General features: G+C 51.1%; 10 protein-coding genes and 1 long non-coding RNA gene across 12 annotated transcripts in view; 3 read left to right on the top strand and 8 right to left on the bottom strand.

The window, feature by feature from the left end:
- The window catches only part of LOC6615741, a 33,865-nt gene extending 31,721 nt beyond the window's left edge, over positions 1-2,144 (bottom strand). The window contains exon 1 of the mRNA XM_002040076.2: positions 2,002-2,144. Coding sequence (XP_002040112.1) covers positions 2,002-2,016 — 15 coding nt within the window. The 5' untranslated portion in view covers positions 2,017-2,144. The remainder of the gene's footprint in view (positions 1-2,001) is intronic.
- A 115-nt stretch (positions 2,145-2,259) lies between these two features.
- Positions 2,260-2,974, bottom strand: LOC6615740. Its single transcript, XM_002040075.2, has one exon. It carries the CDS (start codon positions 2,955-2,957, stop codon positions 2,286-2,288), a length of 672 nt encoding a protein of 223 aa, XP_002040111.1. The 5' UTR covers positions 2,958-2,974; the 3' UTR covers positions 2,260-2,285.
- A 28-nt stretch (positions 2,975-3,002) lies between these two features.
- Positions 3,003-6,558, bottom strand: LOC6615739 (phosphatidylinositol 3-kinase catalytic subunit type 3). The gene is made up of 7 exons (XM_002040074.2): positions 6,409-6,558; positions 5,718-6,339; positions 5,481-5,662; positions 4,533-5,425; positions 4,196-4,469; positions 3,772-4,133; positions 3,003-3,713 (listed from the first exon to the last, which is right to left on the bottom strand). The coding sequence occupies exons 1-7, from the start codon at positions 6,477-6,479 to the stop codon at positions 3,268-3,270; spliced, it is 2,850 nt and encodes a 949-aa protein (XP_002040110.1). The 5' UTR covers positions 6,480-6,558; the 3' UTR covers positions 3,003-3,267.
- A 104-nt stretch (positions 6,559-6,662) lies between these two features.
- Positions 6,663-10,337, bottom strand: LOC6615738 (integrin alpha-PS5). The gene is made up of 7 exons (XM_002040073.2): positions 10,164-10,337; positions 9,239-10,085; positions 9,063-9,165; positions 8,271-8,988; positions 7,850-8,212; positions 7,065-7,785; positions 6,663-6,996 (listed from the first exon to the last, which is right to left on the bottom strand). Exons 1-7 carry the CDS (start codon positions 10,331-10,333, stop codon positions 6,853-6,855), a joined length of 3,066 nt encoding a protein of 1,021 aa, XP_002040109.2. The 5' UTR covers positions 10,334-10,337; the 3' UTR covers positions 6,663-6,852.
- Positions 10,338-10,862: 525 nt separating this feature from the next.
- On the top strand, positions 10,863-12,058 carry LOC6615737 (exosome complex component RRP4). Its single transcript, XM_002040072.2, has 2 exons — positions 10,863-11,388; positions 11,452-12,058. The coding sequence occupies exons 1-2, from the start codon at positions 10,942-10,944 to the stop codon at positions 11,899-11,901; spliced, it is 897 nt and encodes a 298-aa protein (XP_002040108.1). The 5' UTR covers positions 10,863-10,941; the 3' UTR covers positions 11,902-12,058.
- Positions 12,059-12,361: 303 nt separating this feature from the next.
- On the top strand, positions 12,362-18,170 carry LOC6615735 (zinc finger and SCAN domain-containing protein 10). Its single transcript, XM_002040070.2, has 3 exons — positions 12,362-12,795; positions 16,078-17,163; positions 17,220-18,170. The coding sequence occupies exons 1-3, from the start codon at positions 12,634-12,636 to the stop codon at positions 18,021-18,023; spliced, it is 2,052 nt and encodes a 683-aa protein (XP_002040106.1). The 5' UTR covers positions 12,362-12,633; the 3' UTR covers positions 18,024-18,170.
- LOC6615736 (caspase-1) lies at positions 13,446-15,736 on the bottom strand. Its single transcript, XM_002040071.2, has 3 exons — positions 15,227-15,736; positions 14,127-14,689; positions 13,446-14,066 (listed from the first exon to the last, which is right to left on the bottom strand). Exons 1-3 carry the CDS (start codon positions 15,376-15,378, stop codon positions 13,810-13,812), a joined length of 972 nt encoding a protein of 323 aa, XP_002040107.1. The 5' UTR covers positions 15,379-15,736; the 3' UTR covers positions 13,446-13,809.
- Positions 18,171-18,266: 96 nt separating the features above from the next.
- Positions 18,267-18,900, bottom strand: LOC6615734 (cytochrome c oxidase subunit 6A, mitochondrial). The gene is made up of 2 exons (XM_002040069.2): positions 18,757-18,900; positions 18,267-18,611 (listed from the first exon to the last, which is right to left on the bottom strand). The coding sequence occupies exons 1-2, from the start codon at positions 18,851-18,853 to the stop codon at positions 18,379-18,381; spliced, it is 330 nt and encodes a 109-aa protein (XP_002040105.1). The 5' UTR covers positions 18,854-18,900; the 3' UTR covers positions 18,267-18,378.
- Positions 18,901-19,170: 270 nt separating this feature from the next.
- Positions 19,171-22,218, top strand: LOC6615733 (serine-threonine kinase receptor-associated protein). Of its 2 annotated transcripts, none has more exons than XM_002040068.2 (3): positions 19,171-19,613; positions 21,062-21,727; positions 21,789-22,189. In XM_002040068.2, the coding sequence occupies exons 1-3, from the start codon at positions 19,493-19,495 to the stop codon at positions 21,986-21,988; spliced, it is 987 nt and encodes a 328-aa protein (XP_002040104.1). In that variant the 5' UTR covers positions 19,171-19,492; the 3' UTR covers positions 21,989-22,189. The 2 variants fall into 2 exon arrangements, with proteins under 2 accessions (XP_002040104.1, XP_032571697.1); XM_032715806.1 differs by lacking the exon at positions 19,171-19,613 and adding an exon at positions 20,790-20,969 and having other exon boundaries at positions 21,789-22,218.
- LOC116800492 lies at positions 19,795-20,660 on the bottom strand. Its single transcript, XR_004361430.1, has 2 exons — positions 20,565-20,660; positions 19,795-20,509 (listed from the first exon to the last, which is right to left on the bottom strand). It is a non-coding gene; the product is annotated as an uncharacterized LOC116800492 (long non-coding RNA).
- Positions 22,107-23,013, bottom strand: LOC6615732 (eukaryotic translation elongation factor 1 epsilon-1). The gene is made up of 3 exons (XM_002040067.2): positions 22,873-23,013; positions 22,495-22,800; positions 22,107-22,423 (listed from the first exon to the last, which is right to left on the bottom strand). Exons 1-3 carry the CDS (start codon positions 22,951-22,953, stop codon positions 22,271-22,273), a joined length of 540 nt encoding a protein of 179 aa, XP_002040103.1. The 5' UTR covers positions 22,954-23,013; the 3' UTR covers positions 22,107-22,270.
- Between the last annotated feature and the right edge of the window lie 52 nt (positions 23,014-23,065).

Raw genomic sequence — 23,065 nt, 5'->3', positions numbered from 1 at the left:
ACCAACTGAAATAGTAGCACTCGTGTTAGTATCGGTTCATGAAAAACGAACGGCAGCGAAATAGAATTGAACGAAAAATAAATGAGAGCCACTTCGGTTTACACAGAGTTTCGCATGTAGCTACACGACTTGCACTTGGATTTGAATATGAATGCACACACATAGCCACAGACGGGGTCAGCATTATAGGGCCACTACATGGCAACCACATTGTGTTGAACAATGGAGTAGAAGCACAAATATACTTAGTTACTATTAAACATATTTCAAGTAAGTTTTTGTCTAGTTTGCTGACCCCAGCTGTGTATGCATGGTCAGGGGCGTGGGCAGAGGGGGCGGTGGAAAGTTGTAGCCAAACGTCGTCAGCGTAAACTGATTACCACCGGACGATCTATGGAGCTGAACTAGCGGCACGTACACTGCGTTTTTGGGGCCAAACCCGAGATGGGGGCTTACGGGGCTCCGGTGCTACGATGGGAACCTTGGTTTCGGGAGTTGGGTTCGTCGATGGGGAAGACAGAACGACTCGACGGCCCGAAAAGTTCCAGCTAAACGCGACTGCACATAGGAAGTCGGAGTTAAGACTTCAATTACAGTGGTGCACCACCCATGGGTCGATTGTGAAATTATAGACGAACCACCTTTGGGTTCCACGAATCCGAAATGAGGCGAAACGAAAAGAGTGCGCCAAAAGCGATTACCAATTAATGGAACGTGCTGCCAGCTGAGATTATACCACTAATACTACTATTTCCATATGATTAGTTCACCAAACAATGACAATTCTGCATGCATTGGCTTCAAGTAAGTTAGCTAACTTACATACTTATGTATGAATCACCTATTTTGCTCTAATTATCTCAGCCTTTGTATCTATACCGCACATTCGTAATGAACTCATCACCAAAACTATTAATCTTATTCACTCAATCGACTAGGAAACTCGCCGATTTATCGTTATCACCAGCCGGCTAAGTTGTTGTTGCGAAACATAGTTGAAATTCCGAGACTTTGGGCCCAACACCCACCGCAAACTGCACGTAGTGAAATTTAGCTGGCAACTAAACCAAACATGCTGCGATCTAGAAAATGTATCTTTCAGATGCACACGCTTTCCACACCCACACACCCCCAAGTGCGCACACATAACTCCAGCTTGTCATTCCAGCTGACTGTGCACTCCGAATTGAACACGTGCTGCATTTGGACCGGCTCGAAGGACCACGACCGGGGAATTGGGGCCAGCAGCGGGGGCGGGGGGAGTGGATTGGGGCTGGGCCGCCTGGTGAATTGGTGGTTCGGTGACTTGCAGCCACAGACAATAACAAAGGCCAAGTTGAGTGCAGTTGGCAGCGGTGAGTCATGCTCGCTCGCTCGCTCGCCAGTCGCACTCCCACTCACTCGCACTCGCAGCTGCAGCGGGCTCTCTTCGGGAAGAGTGGCATGTGGCATAGTGCTCCCGATAAGAGATTCCTGCTGCTGCTGCTACTTCACAACATTGCACAGATCGAGTGAATTATTAAAGCGAAAACGGGAAATGATGATTACACACACAGTTTCCCGCCTCTTCCATTGACAGAATGGAAATTGGGAAAGTCCTAGAAATTGGAATTTCTTGAAGGGAAGAATTCCAGGCACAGTGTCGCAAGTCTATCTTCAATTTCCAGGCCCACTGTGCGGCGAACTTAGCTGGCCGCCTGCGTCTAAGTGTTCATATGCACGTGCCCGCGAGTGTGCTAGTCCCGTTTTTTTTCGTTTGTTAGTGGTGCGTTGGCCGGCAACTTTAGTGGCAACGGCTAACTTTTAGCAAAAGTTTTAGCTACGAGTACCTGCCACTAACTAAAACCACAGGCACACAGACCCAGAGCACGAGCGCCGCCCGCAGAAGTTTCCACCACGCATCGAACTATGAAAATCGGAAAAGTTTGCAGACAGAAATTTCCAGCCATGCATCCGCACAATGGCGAAGTGGACGACGCAGTGCGTCCCCCCGCAACTCACCGCACCGCTCGCCATCGTAATTAAAGCTGGACTCCTCCGCAGGCTTAAACCAGTCCAACAATCCACAGAATCGTCGCAATTTCGGCAAAAGTAACGCGCCAAACAAACTTTCAAGAACACAAGGAACTGTAAACGAACAGCTGTCAAAGTGCGCGCGCTCACAGAGACGGGGCTGTTATGCGGCCAACAGCTGATGGCACCAGGGCTGCACCGCAGCGGGCTTTCAAACGGCACAACTACAGTGAACACACGAGCATGTGAACGGTATTATTTAATTACTTGAGCTATTTGAAAACCTGCGATTGCCTGGTCGGCTCCGCCTCCCTCTCCTTGGCATCCGAGTCCGACTCGGAGGACGAGACCTGCCGCTTCCGGGCGGAGTGCTCCGATGGCTGGGCGCTCGTCAGCATCCTGGCGGCGATGCGCCGGAAGAACCAGAAGCGACTCAGATAGGCCTCCGCGCCCCGGCTGATGAAGTACAGCTGCAGTGGTCGCCTGCTCCTCTGCGGATGCAGCTTCTGGTTCGCCCTGCTGCGCGAGTGGGAGAACATGAGGTCCAGGGCGAAGGTGCAGTGCATCAGGTAAATGGCGCCGGCGTACAGGGCCACGATGGCGTTGTCCCGGCAGCACGCATAGAAGCTGGGCCATCGCTCAGTGCGGAACTCCTCCAAGGTGGCCACGTACATGTTGGCGTACACGGTGACCATGTGCAGGCCACCCAAGATGCCGCCGAACAGCGCCTCGTGCTTCATCTTCGGCCGCTCGGCGTAGAATGCCCCAATCAGGGATATGAAGCATATGATCACCGAGCCGCCGTACGTCCCGCACAGCAGGAAGATGTGCGGCACACCCTCCTCCATGAAACAGGTCCAATGGACGAGGCAGCAGCCCAGGCTCAGCAGCAGCTCCATCATCTTGAACAGGAACCAAACGGGCTTCTTGGAGCGCACCTGCATGTTTGCCTGAGCAAATGGTTAGACTACAATTGAGACAAGATAGTATATGTGGATAAATTTGGTTCCGCACTACGGACTTTTAGCTACAGGCCACCTACGACTAAAGCAAACTTACGACTAGGATTAAAAGTGTGGTGTGGTAAACTAAAAAGTTGCAGGAGCCTAAGGTAATCAGTACATAATGTTAACAAGTATTAATAAGTATAAGGTTAATAAAATAAGGTCGATCTAGTCTAGTGTACACTTTTGATGTTAGACAACTCATAGATTACTTGCTCCTCCCACAATTTCTTATGCAAGCCATGCACCGCTACTTGCGCCAGTACTGGGTGAACCGATGAATCTGCTCCACCAGAGCCGGCATCACCGCCGTAATGGAAACGTCCAGGAGGCTCTGCAAGTGCTGCACTGCCTCCTCGTCGGTGAGGCCCAGCTGCAGGTTCTCCTCCACCTTCTTGACCGCCTTGTCGGGCTCGAGGGCGATGTCCGGCACAGTGGCGTCCACCATCAGGGAGAACAGGTTGAGCATCACGTTGGCATGCCGGCGCAAGTGCAGGTAGGCCGTGTAGCACTGCTTGCGGAACTCGTGGTGGTGCTCGGAGCTGATGCCGCCCATGGCCTCCACCATTTCCTTGCTCAGCTTCATGGGCGGCGGCATGGGCTTGGGGTCGCGTCCCAGAATGTAGCCGAAATCGATGTGGAAGAGCTTGCCGTTGGTGGTCAGCAAGAGGTTGTCCAAGTGCCGATCGCCCACACCTGCGAGGGAAGGCAAACGATTAGCGGAATCCACCTGGTTACACTCCTTTAGTCTAACCCAGCAAGTAGGTGATCACACAGTAGCCCGCGCAGCTCTTGATGTAGGTGTCCATGACCTCCGCCGAAATACCGTAGGGTCCATTGTCGCACGGATGATGCTTGCGGAAGAAGTTGTGGATGTTGCCCTCCCGCGCAAGCACCTCCGCCACGGTGCAGGAGTCGACGTACTGGAGGAAGCCGTGCTTGGAGCTGGTGGCCAGCACTTTGTAGGGAGTCAGCTTCAGATCGAGGTTCTCGCGCCTCAGCAGCTTGTCCATCAAAGTTATCATCTGCAGGATGAGCTGATCCTGGCGCAGATCATCACCGTGCTTGAAAATGGCCGCGTACTCGTGATGGGCAATCGAAGTGACAAAGGTGAGCCTGGGAATAGGATTACGTTAAGTATTCTGTGAGTGAGTAGTTTGTGGTTGGGCATGGCGTACTTGGCTGGCATCAGGGCGCTCTTGAAGAGCGAAGTGCGCATGGGCACGATCTTGGTGATGTAGATCTCCGGATCCAGGGGAAACGGAATGGGCTCGAAGTTGGTGAAGTTCACCTTGAACATGTCCTGTTCGGCCAACAGCTTCTGGAACTTCTCCGTTTTCTTATTGCGATTTCCCGGCTCCTTGGCCACTAGTTTCACCAGCTTGACCAGCTCGTCGATGAAACGCCGCTGCTTCCGGAGGTTGTAGAAGATGCCTCTCAGATTGAAGTTGCCTGTGCGGATGATGGTATTTAAGAATTAGAGAATGAGCCATGATTTCGTTAAATTGCACCCACCGTTCTCTAGCACCTTCAGAAACATCTTGAGCACCATGGCGTACATGTCGTGGGCCCTCTCGTCCTGCTTCCTCACCGACTCCACTTCCTCCACCTCAATGGACAAGTACCAGTAGAAGTAGTTGGCCAGCGTGGCGTTCGTGCAAGCGCGCTGGATCAGGAATGTGCAGAGATTGGCTGGAACACTGCCGAAGCTGATGCCCTCAGCCAGCATGAGGGCATTGGAGTTTGAGTCGCAGGGCAACGAGCTGCTGCCCGGAGTGGCGGGAGCAGAAGGGTTCGGCAGCGCAACCGATCCCTGACCACCACTGCCACTGCCACCCGCCGATCCGGGACTCACTGACTTATCGCTCTTGATGGCGGCTAAGACACTGGCCGCCCGCTGATTGGCTGGAATGACCGAGGCGTGGAGTCCACTGCTCGTGGCGCTCAGATCGGATAGGCTGCTCTGGTCCAGCAGAGAGCCGTTGTCGTCCAGGATGGACCGCACCACATCGCGCTCGGGAAAGATGCAGCCATGCAGGTGGACAATGTGCCGCGGATCCTCGTACTTCAGCGCTTGCACCAGCTGAAGCAAGTAGAGCAGCAGATCCTCGTCTGGCGCTTGGGCCAATCGACTAACTGCGTACTTTCGCACCTGGGGATGCGTAAAAGTCGGACTCAGCAGCTCCAAGGCATCCTCCACGTCCATGGGCGCCCAGTTGGCCAGCATCCAAAGGGCCTGCGTAACCTCGTCCTCCAACTTCCAATTGATGCACTTAAGGAACTTGGTCAGAGCCTTCTTGTGCGAGGAGAGGTAGAAGCGGAACTTCCACACCAGATCCTGTTCCTCGCTGCTCAGAACATAGGTGGGTGGATACCTATAGACAATCGTGTGGAGCTGATCGCGAATGCTGCGGGAATGCCATGCATGAGTTGACTTCTAATCTCTGATGATTTACGGCTTACCTGGCTGTCGGCTTGGCATCTCTGTCCGAGATGCCTGAACGTTCCGAACGGGCCAATCGATGGTGTTTGCGCTCGACCAGGTTTTCCATTTGAATCTCGGAGTCCGGCACAGAAACCAGCTTAGGCTTGGCCGGCAGCTTGTATTTGACGTCACCCTCCGGCTCGAAGTAGACCACGGCGTACTGTAAGACAAGATACAGCTCAGAGCTGGCCAGGATCAGTGTTCCAATGACTCACGTTGTACATGTCATCCACCACGATTGCGGGAAACTCGATCATAAGGAACATATAGTCCGACATACGCTTCTCGCGCTCGTTGATCACCTCGATTTCGCGAAACGTCAGTCTGTCCAGCCAGTCCACCTTCTGCACCTGGCCGTTCCGGTGTTTCTTGGCCAGCTTTCCCAGGCGCTGCATCTGCGACTTAGACGACTCCTTGCCCTTGCCGGGCGTGCGACTGGGAAAGTTGCCATCGCCCTCGACCCCCAGCCACACTCGCAAGTCGTACATTCCCTGGCGGAACATGCCGTCCTTGCCGAACATTGAGATGGAGGTGCCTCCGATGACCGTGGTCTGGCCAGCGCCCGAGCAGTCCAGGATGGTCAGCACCAGCATGGCGCTTCTGGGCAGGTCGGAGAACTGCAGCGGCAGCGTCACCCACTCGTTCCAGCTCCATCGCTTGCCGAACGCCTTGTAGGAGCTGGTCACTGGAAGGCAGTAGGGCCGGCCCTGGTTGAACACCTGCAGGCGCACCTGGAACGAGGGGTGCTCCTCGGAGTACAGGCCCGAGAATCTCAAGATCGGATCCTCCAGCAGTTTCTCATAGTCCGGCTGGCGCTTCTTCCCCTCGAGCGTCCCTCTGTGAAAAGCAACAATAATGGTTGGATTCGCCAGTTCCTTCACGTTTTCCGAGGCCTTCTCCACTTACACCTTGATTTGCACTCGCTCGTGGAGCGAGGAGCTGTGTATGTAACGGAAATGGTCGTCGGGCTGGTCCATTTTCCTGCTGCCAATTCACTTTTTCATTTATGCGCAATTTTCGCGGAGCAGCCACAACAGCTGTCCACAACAGAAAACAGCTGTTCAGACGGCGACGCGGCGAAGTACAGTGGGTGCTGACTAAGACGTACGCTGAACAAAGAAATCGCCATGTTTTAGGCACCTAACCTATTAGGCAATCGATTAACCTTATTCATTTTATTATCGCGGTTTATTCTCAAAAATTATCAAATATTTTAGCTTATTGCGTATTATATGCTTGATAAATATTAATTTGTTTCTTATGCTGAAGTGTATAATTTTTTATCAAAGGGAGGGAGTTCTCTTGAACCATTAAGATTAATTACAAAGACCTGCATCATTTACATTTGTATTAATTATCTAAGTCAGAATGTCTTTCCAGGTGGATTTCCTCTTGGCCGCCTTCACAATCCGTTGCAGGTTCCTCCGTTTTGGATCTTTGCTCCTCCAGCAATCGCTTGAGCTGCTCCCTCTTGCCGCGTTTGAAGAACCGAAACTGAGGATTGTAAGACCACAGGATATGGCATCATTAGAACAAATTTCCTGAATAGACACTGTACCAACCTTGTAGAGGACATAGGTCATCAGAGCGAGCAGCAGGTGTCCAATGATCAGGGCCGGAAAGATGTACCATGTGGGCAGTAGAATCTCTGAATACTTGAAGATCACATTGGGCTGGATGTTCCGCTTGATGGCAATTGATGTGGAGTCGCCTTTCTTGAACAGTACCACGTTGGTGAAGATGACGAAGTAATCGAAGCTATCCTTGAAATCACTCAAGTCCACCTTGAAGCTTATCCTAAGGTTAATGGGCTGCTCCGGCTTCAGTTGCACCCGCATTTGCGATCGGACGCAGATGGTCAAGTTGCCGCGCAGGCAGTCGAGCACAAGAGTGCGATTCGCGGGAAGATCATCTTTGGTCTGGATATCGCTGATCTTCACATCCGGCATGATGCGATACGGATCCTGCTGGAGTTCCCTGCGCTTTCGGTTTGCACTATGACTGGAGTCCGCCAAGGGGTACTCCTTAGCCAAGGTGTTATTCTGGTCATAGAGCTTGATGGGCACCAGGTGGGAACCGTGGGTGGCTTGCATCTGCAGACTGCTTATATTAAAGATGGTCTTGATCCCGGCGGATCCCGCTCCTCTATAAGCTATGGGTACATAAACGTACACAGTGAGCTCATCTATGACGCTAGGCCCATGACTTTTGAGCTCGTAGCTGTTGCTAACTTCCGCGGAGTAGGGATACTCCTTGAGAGCGATTTGTCCATCTGTGGGACCACTGAAATACAAAGTTGATTTAGTCGTATGCGCCAAATATCTAAAGATTTTCCATTCAATCCTACCCACTGGCGTCGATTTCGGCTTCTTCCCTTAGGCTAATCGTAGTGTTAATCGTGTTATCCTTCAGATTCTGGTCCATTCCCGCAGAGGATACTGCTGCCTCGATGGTTAGTGAGTGACCACTGAGCTGGCTGACATCGAAGGTGATGGTTAGGGATTCGCTGTCTCCTCTGGCCAGCGCTAGTCCGCCGTTCAGGTCGCACAGCATGTGCTCCTGTCGCACCCTGCAGTTCCCAGGAACCCTGGCGAAGGGCAGACGGGCGGAGCTGGTCACCTTGAACTGGGCCACGTAGGCGAGCTCTCCGTTGTTGGTGATCTCGTACCTCATACTGAAGACTGCCATGGTGCCCAAGGTGAAACTAGAACTGAGAAACACGCCTGATTAAATGGAATCACACACTAATGATTGAGATCTCAGCTTACTTCACATCCTTGCTGCTCAGCTGCAAGTCAGATTCACACACATTGCCGGCACATCCCGTTATGAAGCTGATCGTCTCCGTGGCATACTTGGGCTCCAGGGGATCGACAAAGGCGCAGGATTCGCAGAATGCTTCGTGAGAACGGGGAATCTTCTTGGACAGTTCGTAGTGCAGCTGGAGGTGAATGGGGGTGAATATGCCAGCGGGGTCGGTCACCAACACCTCAAAGTGCTTGCAACTCTCGTTCAATCCGGCCTGCGCCTGGAAGAACTCCTCATTGGTGCGCATGGGCGCAAACACCGCCCGCTTCAGGCGCTTATCTATGGTTATCCGGAAAGTCAGCTCCCGCTGCAGCATGTGCCTCGCCTTGGAAGGAGTTTCCAGTCGGTAGCAGGCGAGCACCGACATGGTCAGATCCGGATCCGGCCTGATCTCGCGCCTTTTCGAGCGCACAGTGGCATGGATTTTGACCACTGGATACGTGCGATACAGATACACTGCCTCGGCACCGGGCGCTCCAATCGCCAGGTCATTGAATCCGTTGCCATCTATGTCCGATCCGCGGGAGAGGGCGTGTCCAAACATGTAGTCTCCGTATGGACCCGGCTCCCGCGAGGGAGCATCCAGTCGCTGGCTCGGCTCATCCCCCAATCCGTGCTCGCTACCCAGGAAAATAAACACCGCCCCGTTTCCCGCGAAGGGCGCTCCAACGGCCAAGTCTTCAAGTGTTTAGGAATAATGAATACTGAATATGAATAATGAATAATAATCGCATACCCAGAGGTTTACTCACCGTTGTATCCGTCTTGGTTGATATCGCCCAGTCTTGAAAGCGAGGTTCCGAAACGGGCACCACTGCCCAATGGCAAGCGAATTATCTTTTTTTCGAAGTTCCACTGAAGCGGGAAATAGAAGCAGTTGTAGTCCGAGTTTGACTATTGGCGATTATAGGGAAATCGGTTTACTCACCAATCCCTTGTTGATGAACACGTATATGGCACCCACGTCGTGGTAGTTCCCTAGAGCATTGAGGGGCGCGGATACGACCACATCCGTTAGTCCATCGCCATTGAGATCTTCCGTCACCACGGAGTAACCGAAGTACTCGCCCAACTGCTCGCCGAGGAACACATGCAGCTTACGGATGGACTTTCCCTCCACGTCGAAGATGTATGCCTCGCCGGAATTCAGGTTGACACGCGGCGCGGTGGTCACGTAGAACAGACTGGTCCCGTTGTCTGTGCTAAAGTACCCGGAGCTCACGGCGAAGCCGACGTATGTGTAGGTCTTGTTTGACCAATGCTTTGTCGGATAGAGCATCTTGGGTACATCCTCATCTCCTCCGCGGTGCTGGTGAACTGACACCGATCCCATCCACAATTCGCCTACCGGGGCGCCTATCAGAAACGCCGAGTTGTCGTCCGTAACATGGGCACTGAGTCCCAGCGCGTGCATGCGTGATTTAGTGAAAAGGGGTGGAATGATGGAGCTCACATCGCTCAGCGGAGGAGCGTCTGCAACTGTGTCCCGAACCCAGTAGCAAGCTCCAAGCATTTTGTCCAATTTCGTGCTAAATGGCACGAAAAACCGGGGTGCGCACACGAGCAGCTTGTCCGTATCCTTGGTGCCGCCATCCATTGAGCCGCCCAGCCACTGGAATTCCTTGACGTGGAGCGCGTCCCCCTTTCCCTTGTCGTTTAGGACGTAATGCGAACAGGATCCACTGGCCAGGGAACATCTAAACACAGCTCCAGTCTCATTGATGCTGCCTTGCGATTTCAAGGGAGACTGAGCCCGAGGCGCTCCCACGAAGATGCTGCATTGATCACGAAGTTTTGTTAGAAGGAACTTCATGGAATTTCAAGTGCCATCACCGTCTAGGATTAGATCTCACCTGGTTGGACGGATGACGAGCGAGTATCCAAAATAGGAGCTTCGCAGTTGGATCATTCGGGTTTTTATGTGCTTTGGAGCATCTATCACTCTATTCGGGAATGGTGAAAAGTTCATTGCTTCGCTCTGGTATTTGAGAGCCAAAAAAATTAAGAACAAAAGCCGATGCATTTTCTACTTAAAGTTTTAGGTCTTATTTTAACAAATATTACTGCGGATAGGAATGTGCCTGCGAGCTCGGAGGCAGGCGAACTGAATCAAGACAGGATGTAGAAGTCTAATGGAGCTTAGCAAACTTCAAAAAATGATAACTTATCATTGAAAGTATGAGCAATTAATTTGAATTTGCTGAATGCTTAGGGCAACCTAAAAATGTCTTCGACCTATATATAATACACATTAAAAATAAATGTTAATTAATAAAACTAAGGAAGAACTTTTATTTTGGCGTGATTTCAACTACTTTTTTATGCTCTTCACTTTCATTTTATTTCGCTTTTATGAATTTTTGTGTTAAGCCAAGTTTCAATACACGCAATACCTATTTTGTAGGTCTTCGTTATATTTACTTTTGAATTTTAATAAAATTGGTTTTTCAAATTTCAATTCGCCGCAATCGATAGGAACTGTAGTTGCGGCGAAGAAATGGAACTGGAACCGGAACCAGCAACGAACCCCGAGCCCGAACCGGTTCCGCGTGGCGCGTGTTTGGCCAGCTGTTGTTCTTTTTGCCTCGCTCAAAATTAAAGTTTTGTTTACCTCGCTTTGACCGAACTGAGATGTCCACCAACGCGGCGATAGATCTGGCCCTGGACCGGGTGGACTGGCGCGACCTGGCCGCGCAGACGGAGGAACAGCCGAGGGTGTATACGCCGGGCGAAGTACTGATGCCGGAGGCGGGATTCATGCGTGGCCACGGAACCTTCGTCGAGGACGAGAACATCAAGTCTTCGGTGGCCGGGGTGATCCAGAAGGTCAACAAGCTGATCTCGGTGCGCCCGCTCAAGAGTCGCTATGTGGGCGAGATCGGGGACGTGGTGGTGGCCCGCGTCAGCGAGGTGCAACAGAAGCGCTGGCGAGTGGACACCAATTCCCGGCTTGACTCCATCCTCCTGCTCTCCTCTGTGAATCTGCCGGGCGGAGAACTCCGGCGGAGATCGGCGGAGGACGAGCAGATGATGCGACGGTACTTGGACGAGGGCGATCTCATCTCCGCCGAAGTCCAGGTGGGTACTTCCTAACTTGCTGGTACTGGAGCATTCATATAACCTTTCTTCTCTGGCCACCAGAACATCTTCGAGGAGGGCTCCCTTTCGCTGTACACGCGCAGCTTGAAGTACGGAAAGCTGTCGCAGGGCATCCTGGTCAAGGTGTTCCCCGCTCTCGTCAAGCGCCGCAAGATGCACTTCCACAACCTGCTCTGCGGCGCCTCCGTGATCCTGGGCAACAATGGCTACATCTGGATATCGCCGACCAAGGGCCAGGAAGAGGAGGGCGGCGAGGGAGGATTCGCCCAGAACCTGAACGAGCATGTGCCGCGCGGGGAGCGGGAGGTGATTGCCCGGCTGAGGAACTCCATCCTCGCGCTGGCCAAGTGCAAGCTGATGATCTACGACACCAGCATCCAGTACGCCTACGAGGAGTCCCTGCGCTACGAGGCCCACGAGCTGCTCCAGCAGAACGCCATCTACGACATCGGCCAGCAGACGCAGGCTCGGCTGAGGGACACGGACGAGTAGATTGCATATATATTTTATACTGAACTAGCTTAAATAGAGGTTAATGTATTTTCCACCGTCAAACGAAAAATGAACATTTCAATGGGTTCGAAATTGGCGGATTTCAAAACTGCATCCGTGGGCTACAAGTTTAAATACACTGAAAACTATCGCAAACTTTCTGTTTAATTTTTTTAAAAATATTCATTTGATCTTTGCTGAATTTGTATTAAAAAAGCTGGTTGTCCAATAAAAAAATTTAAAGAAAAACATGTGTTGCTTATGAGTTAAGCATTAATGGCGTTAATATAATATACATACATTTTAATAGCATTTTAGTTTTAGTTAAAAGTTTCGACTTCAAATTACTTTTAGTTAAAAAGCAGCTAAGATATCGATATTTTACCGAGACACGCACCAAGTGGCGTCACAAATTAGCGATCCGGCAACGCCCTGGCGGTTTGTGCAAATGAAAAGTAATTTTGCCTGGATGATAAAGGCACTCGGCATTATTTTTATTTTATCCCATATACGTGTGAAGTTTTATTTGTGACATATGTATACTTGACTGCGTGAAATAAAAACAAAAAAGTTTGTCAAGCTAAATTTACGCAGAAACATCGATATCTGCAGAGTGCACATCGCTAAGCGACGCCAAGCGATTGTTTTCCTTTCATTTGTAATCTTTTCGCACTTTGGAAGTGAATTTCCGCGTTTCTACCGCCGCCCGGAACGAATTACCGCCAATTGCCGATGGCCGCGAAACTGGAGGTGCGCGAGGCGCTGCTGACCGAGAAGAAGGTCTGCCGCTTCTGCCTGACCGAGCAGAAGCTGGCCTCGATTTTCGAGGAAAATCCACGGGTGAAAACAACCGCCAATCTGCCGCTGCAGATTATGGCCATCACGGCGATCGAGGTAAGCGGCTCCATCCATGGGTTCTGGCTTGCACTAACCAACGCCACGCATAACTTGGCTAAGAAGCCGCATCGCGGGTTTCCGCATCGACTGCGAGGCGTCTTGGCTAAGTTTCCCCGCTCCCAACCGGCCCGCCTCCCTTTTCCAGCCGAATGTCCTTGGAGAGTGCGACCAGGACTCAGCCCAATTGGTTGGCTAATCATTGGGCTTTCCCTTTTTCTGCTGGTGCAAAGAAAAATAGAAATCTCTGCGATTTGGGGCAACTGTACTGCGCTACACGCACACTAGTGCGTCGTCAACAGCTGATCGCCTTGACAGCTGTCAGTTGTCTTTGGCGCCAAATTCAAATCGAGTTCATATTTAATTGCATCAATAGTACCATCGATACTTATATTTACGCTAAAAATCATTATTTGGTTAACTGCTGTACTAAATTTTCTCCCTTAATTAGAAAATGATAGTGAGAAATTTCTTAATGAATCACTGTTAATTAATGCTAATTTGAATTCCACTAAAGTTTCGTAAAATTTCACTGATACAGCAAAGTCTTCATTGTTAACTTCTATTTTCCATATCAACTCAACCTGGCCCATTTCAAACTGCGTTGCTTAGATCGAAATCACCCGTTTACGTGGGGAAGTGCGTTGCAATGTTTTTAATTCATTTTTATTCATATCAAATATAAATGTTTGCGTGTACATATAAGTATGTATGTATGTATAAATCTTCATTGTATAATCTTATCTCAAATTTGTGGGTTTGCTATTGGCAAGGTGTCGCTTATGCGTACGGAAGTCATCTAAGTGGGTAACGAATTTCGTCAATGATAAGGCCGAAATGGGCGTGGGAAAGGGAGGGGAATGAATGAAAGGGAGTCGGGTGCTTCAATATCCATCGGGATAATCGCACGCGTCGGCTAAAACTAGACTTGAAGTGAATTGGAATCCAACGTGAATGATTGCGGGGGATGGTTGTACAACCTGTGTTGAAAATTCTTCAAAATGAGATCTCTTCCTAGCCAGCCTTATTCCCGTTCGGCTTGTCGCCGAAGCGCAGTATGCGCGTCAGCATGGAGGTAAGGCACGGTATCTGCTTCTGGCGATCCATCATCGGTGTGGCGGGCACGTTCGACTCAAAGTCTAGGGCTACGCGCTGGTTAACGAATGTGAGCAGGGTGAGCATGTCGTACTTTTTGCCATTGGCGTTCAGCTCGCGGATCAGCGATTGCATGTACCAGGAGCCGTTGTTGATGTTGCGCCAGGAGAAGTAGCCTAACAGTGCGAGAATGCTAGTGAAATTCTTTAAAATGGTTGTCTAATCATATTCCTTACCCGGAATGGTCGAGTAGGAGAAGAGAAAGTCGGCGTGTATTGGTATCTTGTAGCTAGTCGAGGACTCCCCGTCCGTCTCGGTAACGCCCTTCTCCAGGGTGATCCCTCCGTCCAAACGGTCGCCCTGGCAGGCTTGGATGAAGAACAGCTTCGGCTTGCCCGCCAGCGAGGGGCAGAAGGTGGCAGTGAAGTAGTGCCAGATGTTGTCCAGCTTGTACTGCGTATCCTTGGCGTATAGGTAGCCGTGCTCCCCGTGCGAGAGTATGGCCACCGCAAGGCAGTCGTTGTCCGTGTGATCCAGCTCGGCGGCCTTCTCTACGTGCTTCAGGATGTCCCTCAACTTGCAGTCCTTGTGTACGGACACCGCGAATCCCAGGTTTTCAAAGGCCTTCTTCAGCTCCTGGGCATCGACATTCGTTCCGGTGCGGCTCTTCAGCGAGGGTATGTCGAAGAATTCGTGGTTGAAGATCAGCGCTACTCCGCGGTGCTTGTGACTCATGTTGTATTCGCTGGCATAGCGCTCCACGGGCATTCGAGCCACAAACTTGTTGGCCGGCAAGGGGCTGGGAAAAGGAAATCAGAATGGTAATAGCCATTTGAGCAGCATGATAAGATAAGGTATTGGTCAAAGTAATCGATGATTGGGTATTTAATTATTTAAAAATAAACTTGTGAACACTAGAATTATAATCACAGGCAGTATTGTCACTGATCGAACTTATTTGCTTGATAAGAAGATCCTATTATGAGTAACTTATCGATTTTGCCAAAAATTTGTCATGATCAATCGTATTCGTAATCATTGATTACGAAGTTTTGGGGTTTCAGCAATTTTAACAGCATTATAAAGATTCTTTAAAATGGCCAGCAGCACACATTGATTTAAAAAGTTTACAAGAGCAAGAATATAAATAATGGCTGATTATAAAATAGATCGTGGAATGAAAATGGAATAATTAATAAAAATTAATGTATGCTGCATTTGAGACTAGGATATTACAGTTATGCCAGCACTCGCAATACAACGACGCATTGATAACAAAACACAGAAGCATAAAGAGAGAGATGGGAGAGGGAGAGAGCGAGGCACATGGACTCACCTCTCTGCAGCTGCACCACCAACAACAAGAGACTGCGGCGTACAGCCCTTGGCATCGGTATTATCAGCCATAAGAAAGCTGCCCCGATTTTCCGATCCGTTCGGGCTGAGAATGCCAACTCCGTAGTTTCTGGTTACGCACTCGTCGGTCATCTTGCGCCCCTTTTCTTGCTTAAGTTCTTGTTTTGATTGTTTGCGTTTCTCCTTGTGTTTCCTCTTGCCTTTTGTTCGCTCCCTCCTGCTCCTCCCTCGCTCACGCGCTGCTCGTTCCTTCCTTTTCTCTCTCTGCAGTTGTTGCGCCCTTTTTGGTCTGATTCTTGTTTTATTCTGGCACTGCTTCTGTTTTCTATTGCTCTGCGGTGGCCAAACTTTGCGCAGCGCAGCTGTTTTGCGCTTCTCAGCCAGCTTTTGTCGGCTTTCGATCGAGCGAATGTCCTTTTATGGCTCACAATCGGACGTGTTTAATCAATCAACTAACGGAGGTTAAGCGTGCTCTGAGCGGCGAAAACAAACTGCGATTGCATGTAGTCGTGTGTATGCACTTGCCGCCAAGCGGCGATGGCCGCCCGTCGATAGCACTAATCATCGATTGGTAGCCATCGATTAATTTGTAGAGGGTGTTCTGGTCCTCGGCGCCTTTTTTAAATTTAAACTTTAACATTATATTGTTCATTTTAAGGGAATGAGACATTTATGGCAGGCACTTAGTTGCGTTTAATTTATTATGTAGCGAAAAGCATATGGGGGATTTCCACGAATAGTTCCTTATTATTTGGCATAAGCACGGATTTCCCCGAATAAATGTAGCTTCCTAGTTACTCACGCATTTATCTAATCTTACATTCAAAACAGGTCTACGCCGGCGACGGAATGCCGGGGCACATCTGTCTGGAGTGCCGCCTCCTCTTCGAGCACTGCTACCGCTTCAAGCAGATGTGCAAGCGGGCGGAAACCCTTCTGCGCCAGTATCCGCTCACGGGTAACTGGCCGTCGCCGCTGGAGAAGCCCCGTGCGCCCATGATGATGGGGCCCAAGAAGTTGCTGGTCGTCCCAACAAAGGCAGCCGAGCCAAGCGAAACACCCAAAAAGCTACTGAACACAATGGCCAAATCCAGTAGTCAGGTGATTATCGAGGACGTCCAGGTGCTGGAGAGCGCCATGGTGACCCACGGGACGGTAGCAGATTCCTCTCCAGTGCCACGTCGTTCGCACGCCTATGAGCTGAAGGTGGATAACAACCAGGAGTTGTCCATGGACGATGTGCAGAGCATGCTGGAGGATATGGCCAGTGAGTTAGAGAAGGAGTTCCCCGAAATCCCTCAGAAGGCATCACCCATTAAGCCGAAGGTGCTGAACAAGTCCTCGATTAGGATCTTGAACAAGGGACCCGCCGCTCCGGTGGAACCGCGCCTGGCCACCCCCAAAGTCAAGCGAGATGACAGTGGCAATGTGGCAATAGTGACAGAGGTTCTGGACTCGGATCTGCCATTGGACGATCAGGATGATCCGACCAAGAACGCCGAGAAGGTGGCCACCGACGTGTTCCCCTGTCCCGATTGCGAACGCTCCTTTCCGCTGCAGCAGCTGCTCGAGATCCATCGGCTGAATCACACTCGCTCGCGCAGCTTCCAGTGCCTCCTGTGCGAGAAGAGCTTCTTCTCCAAGTACGACCTGGCCAAGCACAACTTCGTGCACACCGGCGAGCGGCCTTTCAAGTGCGCCATCTGCTCGAAAGCCTTCACCCGGAAGGCATTGCTCCATCGCCACGAGCGAACCCACACGGACGTACCCAAGTTCATCTGCGTGTACTGCGAGAAGCCCTTCCTTTCGCGCCAGGAGATGGAGAAGCACGCCGAGCGGCATCAGAAAAAGCGTCCGTTCCAATGCGGCGTCTGCACCAAGTCGTTTGCCTTCAAGCAGGGATTGGAGCGTCATGAGGTGAGTTGACAAGCATATTTATGATTTCCCAGGCTAACAATCATGTCCACTTTCAGACTGTCCACTCCACTAATCTTCCCTTCCCCTGCCAGCACTGCGAAAGAAGCTTTTCCACCGCTTCCAAGCTGGCCCGCCACCTAGTTGCTCACGCCGGGAAGAGGGCGTATCCCTGCAAGTACTGCCACAAGTCCTACATGTTGTCGCACCATCTCTCGCGCCACCTGCGCGTGCACACGCAGACTTCCGACGCCTCGTTCGTGTGCAGCGAGTGCAAGGTGTCGTACAACAACTACAATGACCTGCTGGAGCACGCGCTCATCCATGCCACCGCCAGCCTGAAATGTCCCATGTGTCGCAAGCAGATCGAGGATATCGACAGTGTCGAGAGCCACATGGATCAGCACAAGCAGAGCGAGCGCCATGCCTGCGAGTTCTGCGACCACATCTTCTTGACGCAGGAATGCCTGCAGCGCCACATCGAGGACGATCATGTGGTGGACATGGAGCCGTACCAAAACGAGTTCGAAGACGACGGCGAAGGAGAAGGCGGCGGCGTCGATGAGAAGGAGGAACATCTCGACGATTTTGAAGACCTAGACAATGCGAAGCAGGAGGAATTCGTGACGGAATACTTAGAAGACGATGCTCTCTATGAGGACCACCTAGACGATAGCGACGAATCCTTCACGCCGCCGCCTCCGAAGCAGCGTAAAATCAATCCTCCCAAGGACGCCCAGCAATCCGTGCGCCAAACTCGCAGTCGGGATGCTCAAAGAATCACTCCGAAGACGGGAAAGAACGAAGGCAACCCTCATCACAAACTGGAACGCAACCTTAAGAATCGCAGATCCGCAAAATAATGATAGCAGTTGAATAGATTGCTTGCGGAAAGTGCATCCGTGCTTATGCTTAAATTTAAATTCTATTTAATTGTAACTTTTAATTTATCCTTTAACCGAAGGCCTTTTAAATAAACTCCACCAGAATTCCGCTGTCGCTCATTGAAATGTTCGTTGCCTGCCTTGTTATGAGTCCCACATATCGGATTCTTTAAGGGATCTCTCCTCGCTCTGATTTGTTCTTTATTGAAGCGCCAACTGGAGTTTGGGTATATGTGTTTTCTGTGTATTTCCGCGTAAAGTTCAGTTTACATTAACGTCTATCACTACCAAACAACGAATACATCCCGCAGTGGGAACCGGATGTGGTGGTCACCTAGTGCTCGTAGCCGTCGGGCAGGGCGTTCACGTGGGGGTTGTGGAACAGGCTCTTCTGGCCCTCGCCCCAGGGGAAGCGCTTCTCGCGGCGGCGCAGGTAGTCGTACTTGACGAATTCCTGGCGGGGCTTGTCGTGCTCCTCCTGGTGCTTCAGGTAGGCGTTCAGCATGCACAGTCCGACGGCGGGCACGGCCACGAAGAATGACAGGCGCTTCCACACCTTGTAGCCACCTGGAGGATGAGATGAGCATGGGAAGTTGTGTTATAAGAGCGAATCCTTCTCCACAAATCGATCTTGCCCAACGGCCAAATTACATAACCTTAACCTTACAAAAGGGGACGAATTTGGCCATTGGAACGCTGGACGGACACTTACCGGAGTGCTCGCCGGCCACAGCGGCGGTTCCGGACATATTCCTGGCGGCAGTAGCGCCGAATTGGCGGCGAATTGCGTGGTTTAGAATAGCGGACATATTTTCAGTCGATTCTTGGCCCGAATGAAAATTTGCTGTTTTGACAAGTAAATAGGGATGGGCTACATGCAAGATGTCGTGACTCGTTCACTGAGGATATCGATAGTGGTTGGCCGTGATTTCTAAATTATGTACTGCGTAGCTATTAATTCGATTAATATAAATAAAAAAGCAAAATAAAAAAATTCTATGCCAAATTGAAAATAAGTAATTTGAGATTTTCCTTTGTATCCTCCCTTTGCTGCCGTGACACAGCTCTAACTAATCGACGAGCTATCGCCTCACGCGCCCACCGCCGTCGATAGGTAGGTACTGTGTGTGCGGACTATCGAGGCTGGAGTCGGCTACCAATCGTCCATCCACAACAACAACGTGTCGCGTAATTATTTTCCCCCCTTGTTTATAAAATTCAGTGCATCAGATTGTAAATACACTGCACACCCTGCAAAGCCACCGCAGCACCTCGAACCTAGAAACGAACGGGAAAATCATTATCGTACGGGCAGTGAAGCGCAGTTAACCAGGAGCAACAACCAATCCAAGTACAAAGTCGCCACAGCGAACATAACGGTCGCTACACTCGGAGAAAACCACAAGTATTAAGGACCACACAGTCCACCAATCCACCAGTCCACTGCCATGGCCGCCAACAACTTGCGACAAATCCCTCTGACCTGCAGTGGCCACACGCGACCCGTGGTCCACCTGGACTTTAGCGACATCTGCGACGCCGGCTACTTTCTCATCTCGGCCTGCAAAGGTAAGGTCCGCGGGATCGGCCAGCCAGTCGCATGCGATTAGCCGTCCTTGCGCGCTATTTATACACCACTTTCCGTCGTCGCACAGTGGTTGTCATAATCATCGGATGGGGTTAAAATCGCAAGTGCATCACTGACCAACTGGGACACAACGCAGATCCCGTAGGAAATAGATTAAACTAGTGTTTCGATATAGCAATAGTTTAATGCCCATACAGTAGGTGTTCTGATAAAAACAGGCAGCTACTTTTGCTTATTGGTCAAATTTGTAGTAAAGTTTTCTAGTAAGGGCAAATAATGTTTTACGCAGAAGGCCATGTCGAAAAACAAGTTATGTTGTCCGTGTTCTTTGACGGATCGTTGTGTTCGTGGGAAAGGTACTGCATCAGAGCGGCATGGAATCACATGAACGACAGGCGGGCCAGCACGGTGTAGCATCATGTCTAGCCTATGGGAAACCTTGACCCAAATGCAAAGTCACTTATCGCGAGCGAAACCTGTTTTCTGCGAGTGCGAAACCCTTTTGCCTGCCGCCACTCGCATGCTACAAAACTCGCGTTCTTTGCCTTGAGGTGTCAGCCAGTCGATGCGATTGCAATTGCCATGGCAGTTGCAATTCGTTAGCTATTGCCTGTTTTTTACAGGCACTTTGCATTCGTGGCTTTCGCAAATGCTGCTTTTATGCGGAAAGAGCGCTCGTTCCCACTGCAAGTTCAAGTTGACTTCGTTATCGCCTTTTAACGTACTCGCTTCCCCTTGTTTAGCAACTTTTCGAAACTGCTCGTTCAGGAAGCACCTTGGAACTTCTATATTTATATGCTGTGTGTATATGCAGCTGCTGTTTGTCTGCCGCCTGGAAGATTCTGCTCGCTGGATACACTTTCCCGATCCCAATCCCCTGAAATTTATTCGGATACAGCATCTAATGTGGGCTTAATTCGTGCGGTACTCACTGCGATGAATCATTCCAAGTTTAAGGCCACAGTAATTGTATAAATTAGAATGGGAAATTACATAGTATACATTACTTTATTAAGTGCTCTTGTTAGAAAACCTTTCTCTGCAAAGTTAAGCTATAGAATTCCAGGCAAACATCAGTAGAAGTCCTTGAAATGGCGAGAGTAGTGGGATCATTTATCACACATATAGAATGCATTGATGATGTAGCTCTGTTCGAACTAACAAGCCGCGTCCCTGCACTGCGCTGCACTGCAGCACCCTGCATCCCGATCCCGTCGAGCACGACAGTGCAGTGCAGTGCGGTGCGGTGCCAGTGACGTGAACTTGGGAGCTCGCTTGCATGATTGCGAGCGGCAGGCGGCCAGGTCGTTGGCCTTGGCGGCAGGCATTGAGTCAAGGTGGCTTCCGTGCGCTAATTTATGCACGCACGCTCGGCGGCGGGCGAAAGCGAATGCAACTGACCGAGAATCGTGTATTGTGAATCTTGCAGATGGCAGCCCGATGCTGCGGCACGGCGACACCGGCGACTGGGTGGGCACCTTCGAGGGACACAAGGGCGCCGTGTGGAACGCCACGCTGAACCGGAACGCCACCCTGGCCGCCTCCGGAGCGGCCGACTTCACCGGCAAGGTGTGGAATGCGGTGACCGGGGCCGAGATACACAGCTTCCAGCACAAGCACATCGTGAAGAGCGTGGCCTTCGACAGGGATTCCGAGAACATAGTCACTGGCAGCAACGAGAAGCTAGTGCGGGTCTTCAATCTGGAGCAGCCCGAGGCGCAGCCGGAGGAGTACGCCGGACACACGGGGGCCATCAAGCGGGCGCTCTTCTGCCGCGGCGACAAGTGCATCATCTCGGCGGCCGAGGACAAGACGGTGCGCCTCTGGGACCGCATGACGGGCATCGAGGTGCAGCGCCTGCAGTTCAACAGCAACCCGAACAGCCTGGAGATCTCCAGCGACAACCACATACTGACCATATCGCACGGCTCCTCGATTAGCTTCTGGGAGATCGACACGCTGAAGAAGCTGAAGGAGGTGAAAGTGCCGACGAACGTGGCGTCGGCCAGTTTGCATCCGGATAAGCATGTGTTTGTTTGTGGCGGCGAGGACTTTAAGATGTACAAATTCGACTACATCACAGGAAACGAAATTGGTATGTACCTCCTCACATGAGTCTTCTTTAATCCCAAGGCACTGTGTTCTGTTCCCCACAGAATCTTTCAAGGGCCATTTCGGACCCGTGCACAGCGTGAAGTTCAGCCCGGATGGGGAGCTCTATGCCAGCGGCTCCGAGGACGGTACTCTCCGGCTGTGGCAGACCACCGTGGGCAAGACCTACGGCTTGTGGAAGTGCACGGAGCCCGCGGACCTGGGCAATTCCATCAGCTCGCCGCGCGAGGTGCAGGCGAACTGATGTTGGCGCAGCAGGAGTCGCTGCTACACAGCCCACGCTGCACCGGCGACGCAACGGAAGGGCACGTGATTCGGAGCTACGGCTGAGATCCGATTATCAGAACAAGAACAACTCGTAGTGCGGGCTACAATAACGATTCTTCATATTCCAACGCTGAACTCTCTCATTGGCATTAAATGATAATCACAACACACAAAACTACATTGTGAAATGCAATAGAAATAACTTAAGTGTCGCATTCGTGACTGGATGTGAATGGGTGTAAGGGTGCCCGCCTGGGGCTTAGACGTGGGTGCCTGTGGCCCAGCCGTGCAGGTAGATGGTGGTGAAGTTCAGCAGTGGTTCGCCCTGGTGCACATCCACGCGGTTTTGGAGGTGATCGAACCAGCGGGAGAGATTCAAGTACGACTCCTTGTCCACCGGCGAAAGGGATTTCTGGAGGGGTTCACACGGATTAGATTTCAGGGGGTTCTGAATGGAAAAGAAGAAACTGGAACTATGCTCACCACAAGATCGTAGATGGCATAGTAGACGGCCAGGTCGGCCAGCGTGATGAAGTGGCCCACCAGGTAGGATTTGCTGGCGAACAGTTTGTTGAAGTCCGCCAGAAGTTGCTTGGACACATACTTGTCCTTCGAGCCGGGCGCCACGTAGAGCACGGAGAACTCGATCCACTGGTACACCTGGGCCTCCACCTCCCGCGACGCCCTGCTGTTCTGGGCGGTCTCCGACTTGGACTCGCTGGCCAGGCTCTCCAGGATCGTGGCGAATCCGGCCACGCTCTTCTTTTGGCCACTCGTGCGCGTTACGACCTTCACAACAGAAAATGAGTTGGTGGGGCGGTGAGAATCGTTCGATTTTCAGGGTCAGCGGTGTGTGCATACCTGCTCCTCGTTGAGGTGCACCTTGCCGGGATTAACGCCCAGGCAGTTGGCTATCTTCTGCACTGTTGCAACGTCGCACATGGTCAGCGAAATTAAAGTTATTGTATTTGGCTTGCGAAATTGCAAGAAACGATAATACTCCAGATTAGCAGACAGGGTTGCACCAATTGCCAGGCAACTATCGATAAGTGTG

Source organism: Drosophila sechellia, chromosome 2R (assembly GCF_004382195.2).
Source record: "Drosophila sechellia strain sech25 chromosome 2R, ASM438219v1, whole genome shotgun sequence".
Lineage (NCBI taxonomy): Eukaryota > Metazoa > Arthropoda > Insecta > Diptera > Drosophilidae > Drosophila > Drosophila sechellia.
The sequence above is the reverse complement of the archived record's forward strand: the minus strand, read 5'-3'. Positions and strand labels throughout refer to the sequence as shown.

Bases quoted from the DNA above. Each gene is read 5' to 3' on its own strand.
- LOC6615740 (XM_002040075.2), bottom strand. From the start codon at position 2,957: ATGCAGGTGCGCTCCAAGAAGCCCGTTTGGTTCCTGTTCAAGATGATG.
- LOC6615739 (XM_002040074.2), bottom strand. From the start codon at position 6,479: ATGGACCAGCCCGACGACCATTTCCGTTACATACACAGCTCCTCGCTC. The intron at 6,340-6,408 runs GTAAGTGGAGAA...TGCTTTTCACAG, and splicing joins GAGCGAGTGCAAATCAAGGT to AGGGACGCTCGAGGGGAAGA. The intron at 5,663-5,717 runs GTGAGTCATTGG...CTTGTCTTACAG, and splicing joins TGGTGGATGACATGTACAAC to TACGCCGTGGTCTACTTCGA.
- LOC6615738 (XM_002040073.2), bottom strand. From the start codon at position 10,333: ATGCATCGGCTTTTGTTCTTAATTTTTTTGGCTCTCAAATACCAGAGC. The intron at 9,166-9,238 runs GTGAGTAAACCG...TTCCCGCTTCAG, and splicing joins TGTTCATCAACAAGGGATTG to TGGAACTTCGAAAAAAAGAT. The intron at 8,213-8,270 runs GTAAGCTGAGAT...CGTGTTTCTCAG, and splicing joins CTGAGCAGCAAGGATGTGAA to TTCTAGTTTCACCTTGGGCA.
- LOC6615737 (XM_002040072.2), top strand. From the start codon at position 10,942: ATGTCCACCAACGCGGCGATAGATCTGGCCCTGGACCGGGTGGACTGG. The intron at 11,389-11,451 runs GTGGGTACTTCC...TCTGGCCACCAG, and splicing joins TCATCTCCGCCGAAGTCCAG to AACATCTTCGAGGAGGGCTC.
- LOC6615735 (XM_002040070.2), top strand. From the start codon at position 12,634: ATGGCCGCGAAACTGGAGGTGCGCGAGGCGCTGCTGACCGAGAAGAAG. The intron at 12,796-16,077 runs GTAAGCGGCTCC...CATTCAAAACAG, and splicing joins TGGCCATCACGGCGATCGAG to GTCTACGCCGGCGACGGAAT. The intron at 17,164-17,219 runs GTGAGTTGACAA...GTCCACTTTCAG, and splicing joins AGGGATTGGAGCGTCATGAG to ACTGTCCACTCCACTAATCT.
- LOC6615736 (XM_002040071.2), bottom strand. From the start codon at position 15,378: ATGACCGACGAGTGCGTAACCAGAAACTACGGAGTTGGCATTCTCAGC. The intron at 14,690-15,226 runs GTGAGTCCATGT...TCCTTTTCCCAG, and splicing joins GGTGGTGCAGCTGCAGAGAG to CCCCTTGCCGGCCAACAAGT. The intron at 14,067-14,126 runs GTAAGGAATATG...TCGCACTGTTAG, and splicing joins CTCCTACTCGACCATTCCGG to GCTACTTCTCCTGGCGCAAC.
- LOC6615734 (XM_002040069.2), bottom strand. From the start codon at position 18,853: ATGTCCGCTATTCTAAACCACGCAATTCGCCGCCAATTCGGCGCTACT. The intron at 18,612-18,756 runs GTAAGTGTCCGT...CTCATCCTCCAG, and splicing joins TGTGGCCGGCGAGCACTCCG to GTGGCTACAAGGTGTGGAAG.
- LOC6615733 (XM_002040068.2), top strand. From the start codon at position 19,493: ATGGCCGCCAACAACTTGCGACAAATCCCTCTGACCTGCAGTGGCCAC. The intron at 19,614-21,061 runs GTAAGGTCCGCG...TGAATCTTGCAG, and splicing joins TCTCATCTCGGCCTGCAAAG to ATGGCAGCCCGATGCTGCGG. The intron at 21,728-21,788 runs GTATGTACCTCC...TGTTCCCCACAG, and splicing joins CATCACAGGAAACGAAATTG to AATCTTTCAAGGGCCATTTC.
- LOC6615732 (XM_002040067.2), bottom strand. From the start codon at position 22,953: ATGTGCGACGTTGCAACAGTGCAGAAGATAGCCAACTGCCTGGGCGTT. The intron at 22,801-22,872 runs GTATGCACACAC...TCTGTTGTGAAG, and splicing joins TGCACCTCAACGAGGAGCAG to GTCGTAACGCGCACGAGTGG. The intron at 22,424-22,494 runs GTGAGCATAGTT...GAACCCCTCCAG, and splicing joins ATGCCATCTACGATCTTGTG to AAATCCCTTTCGCCGGTGGA.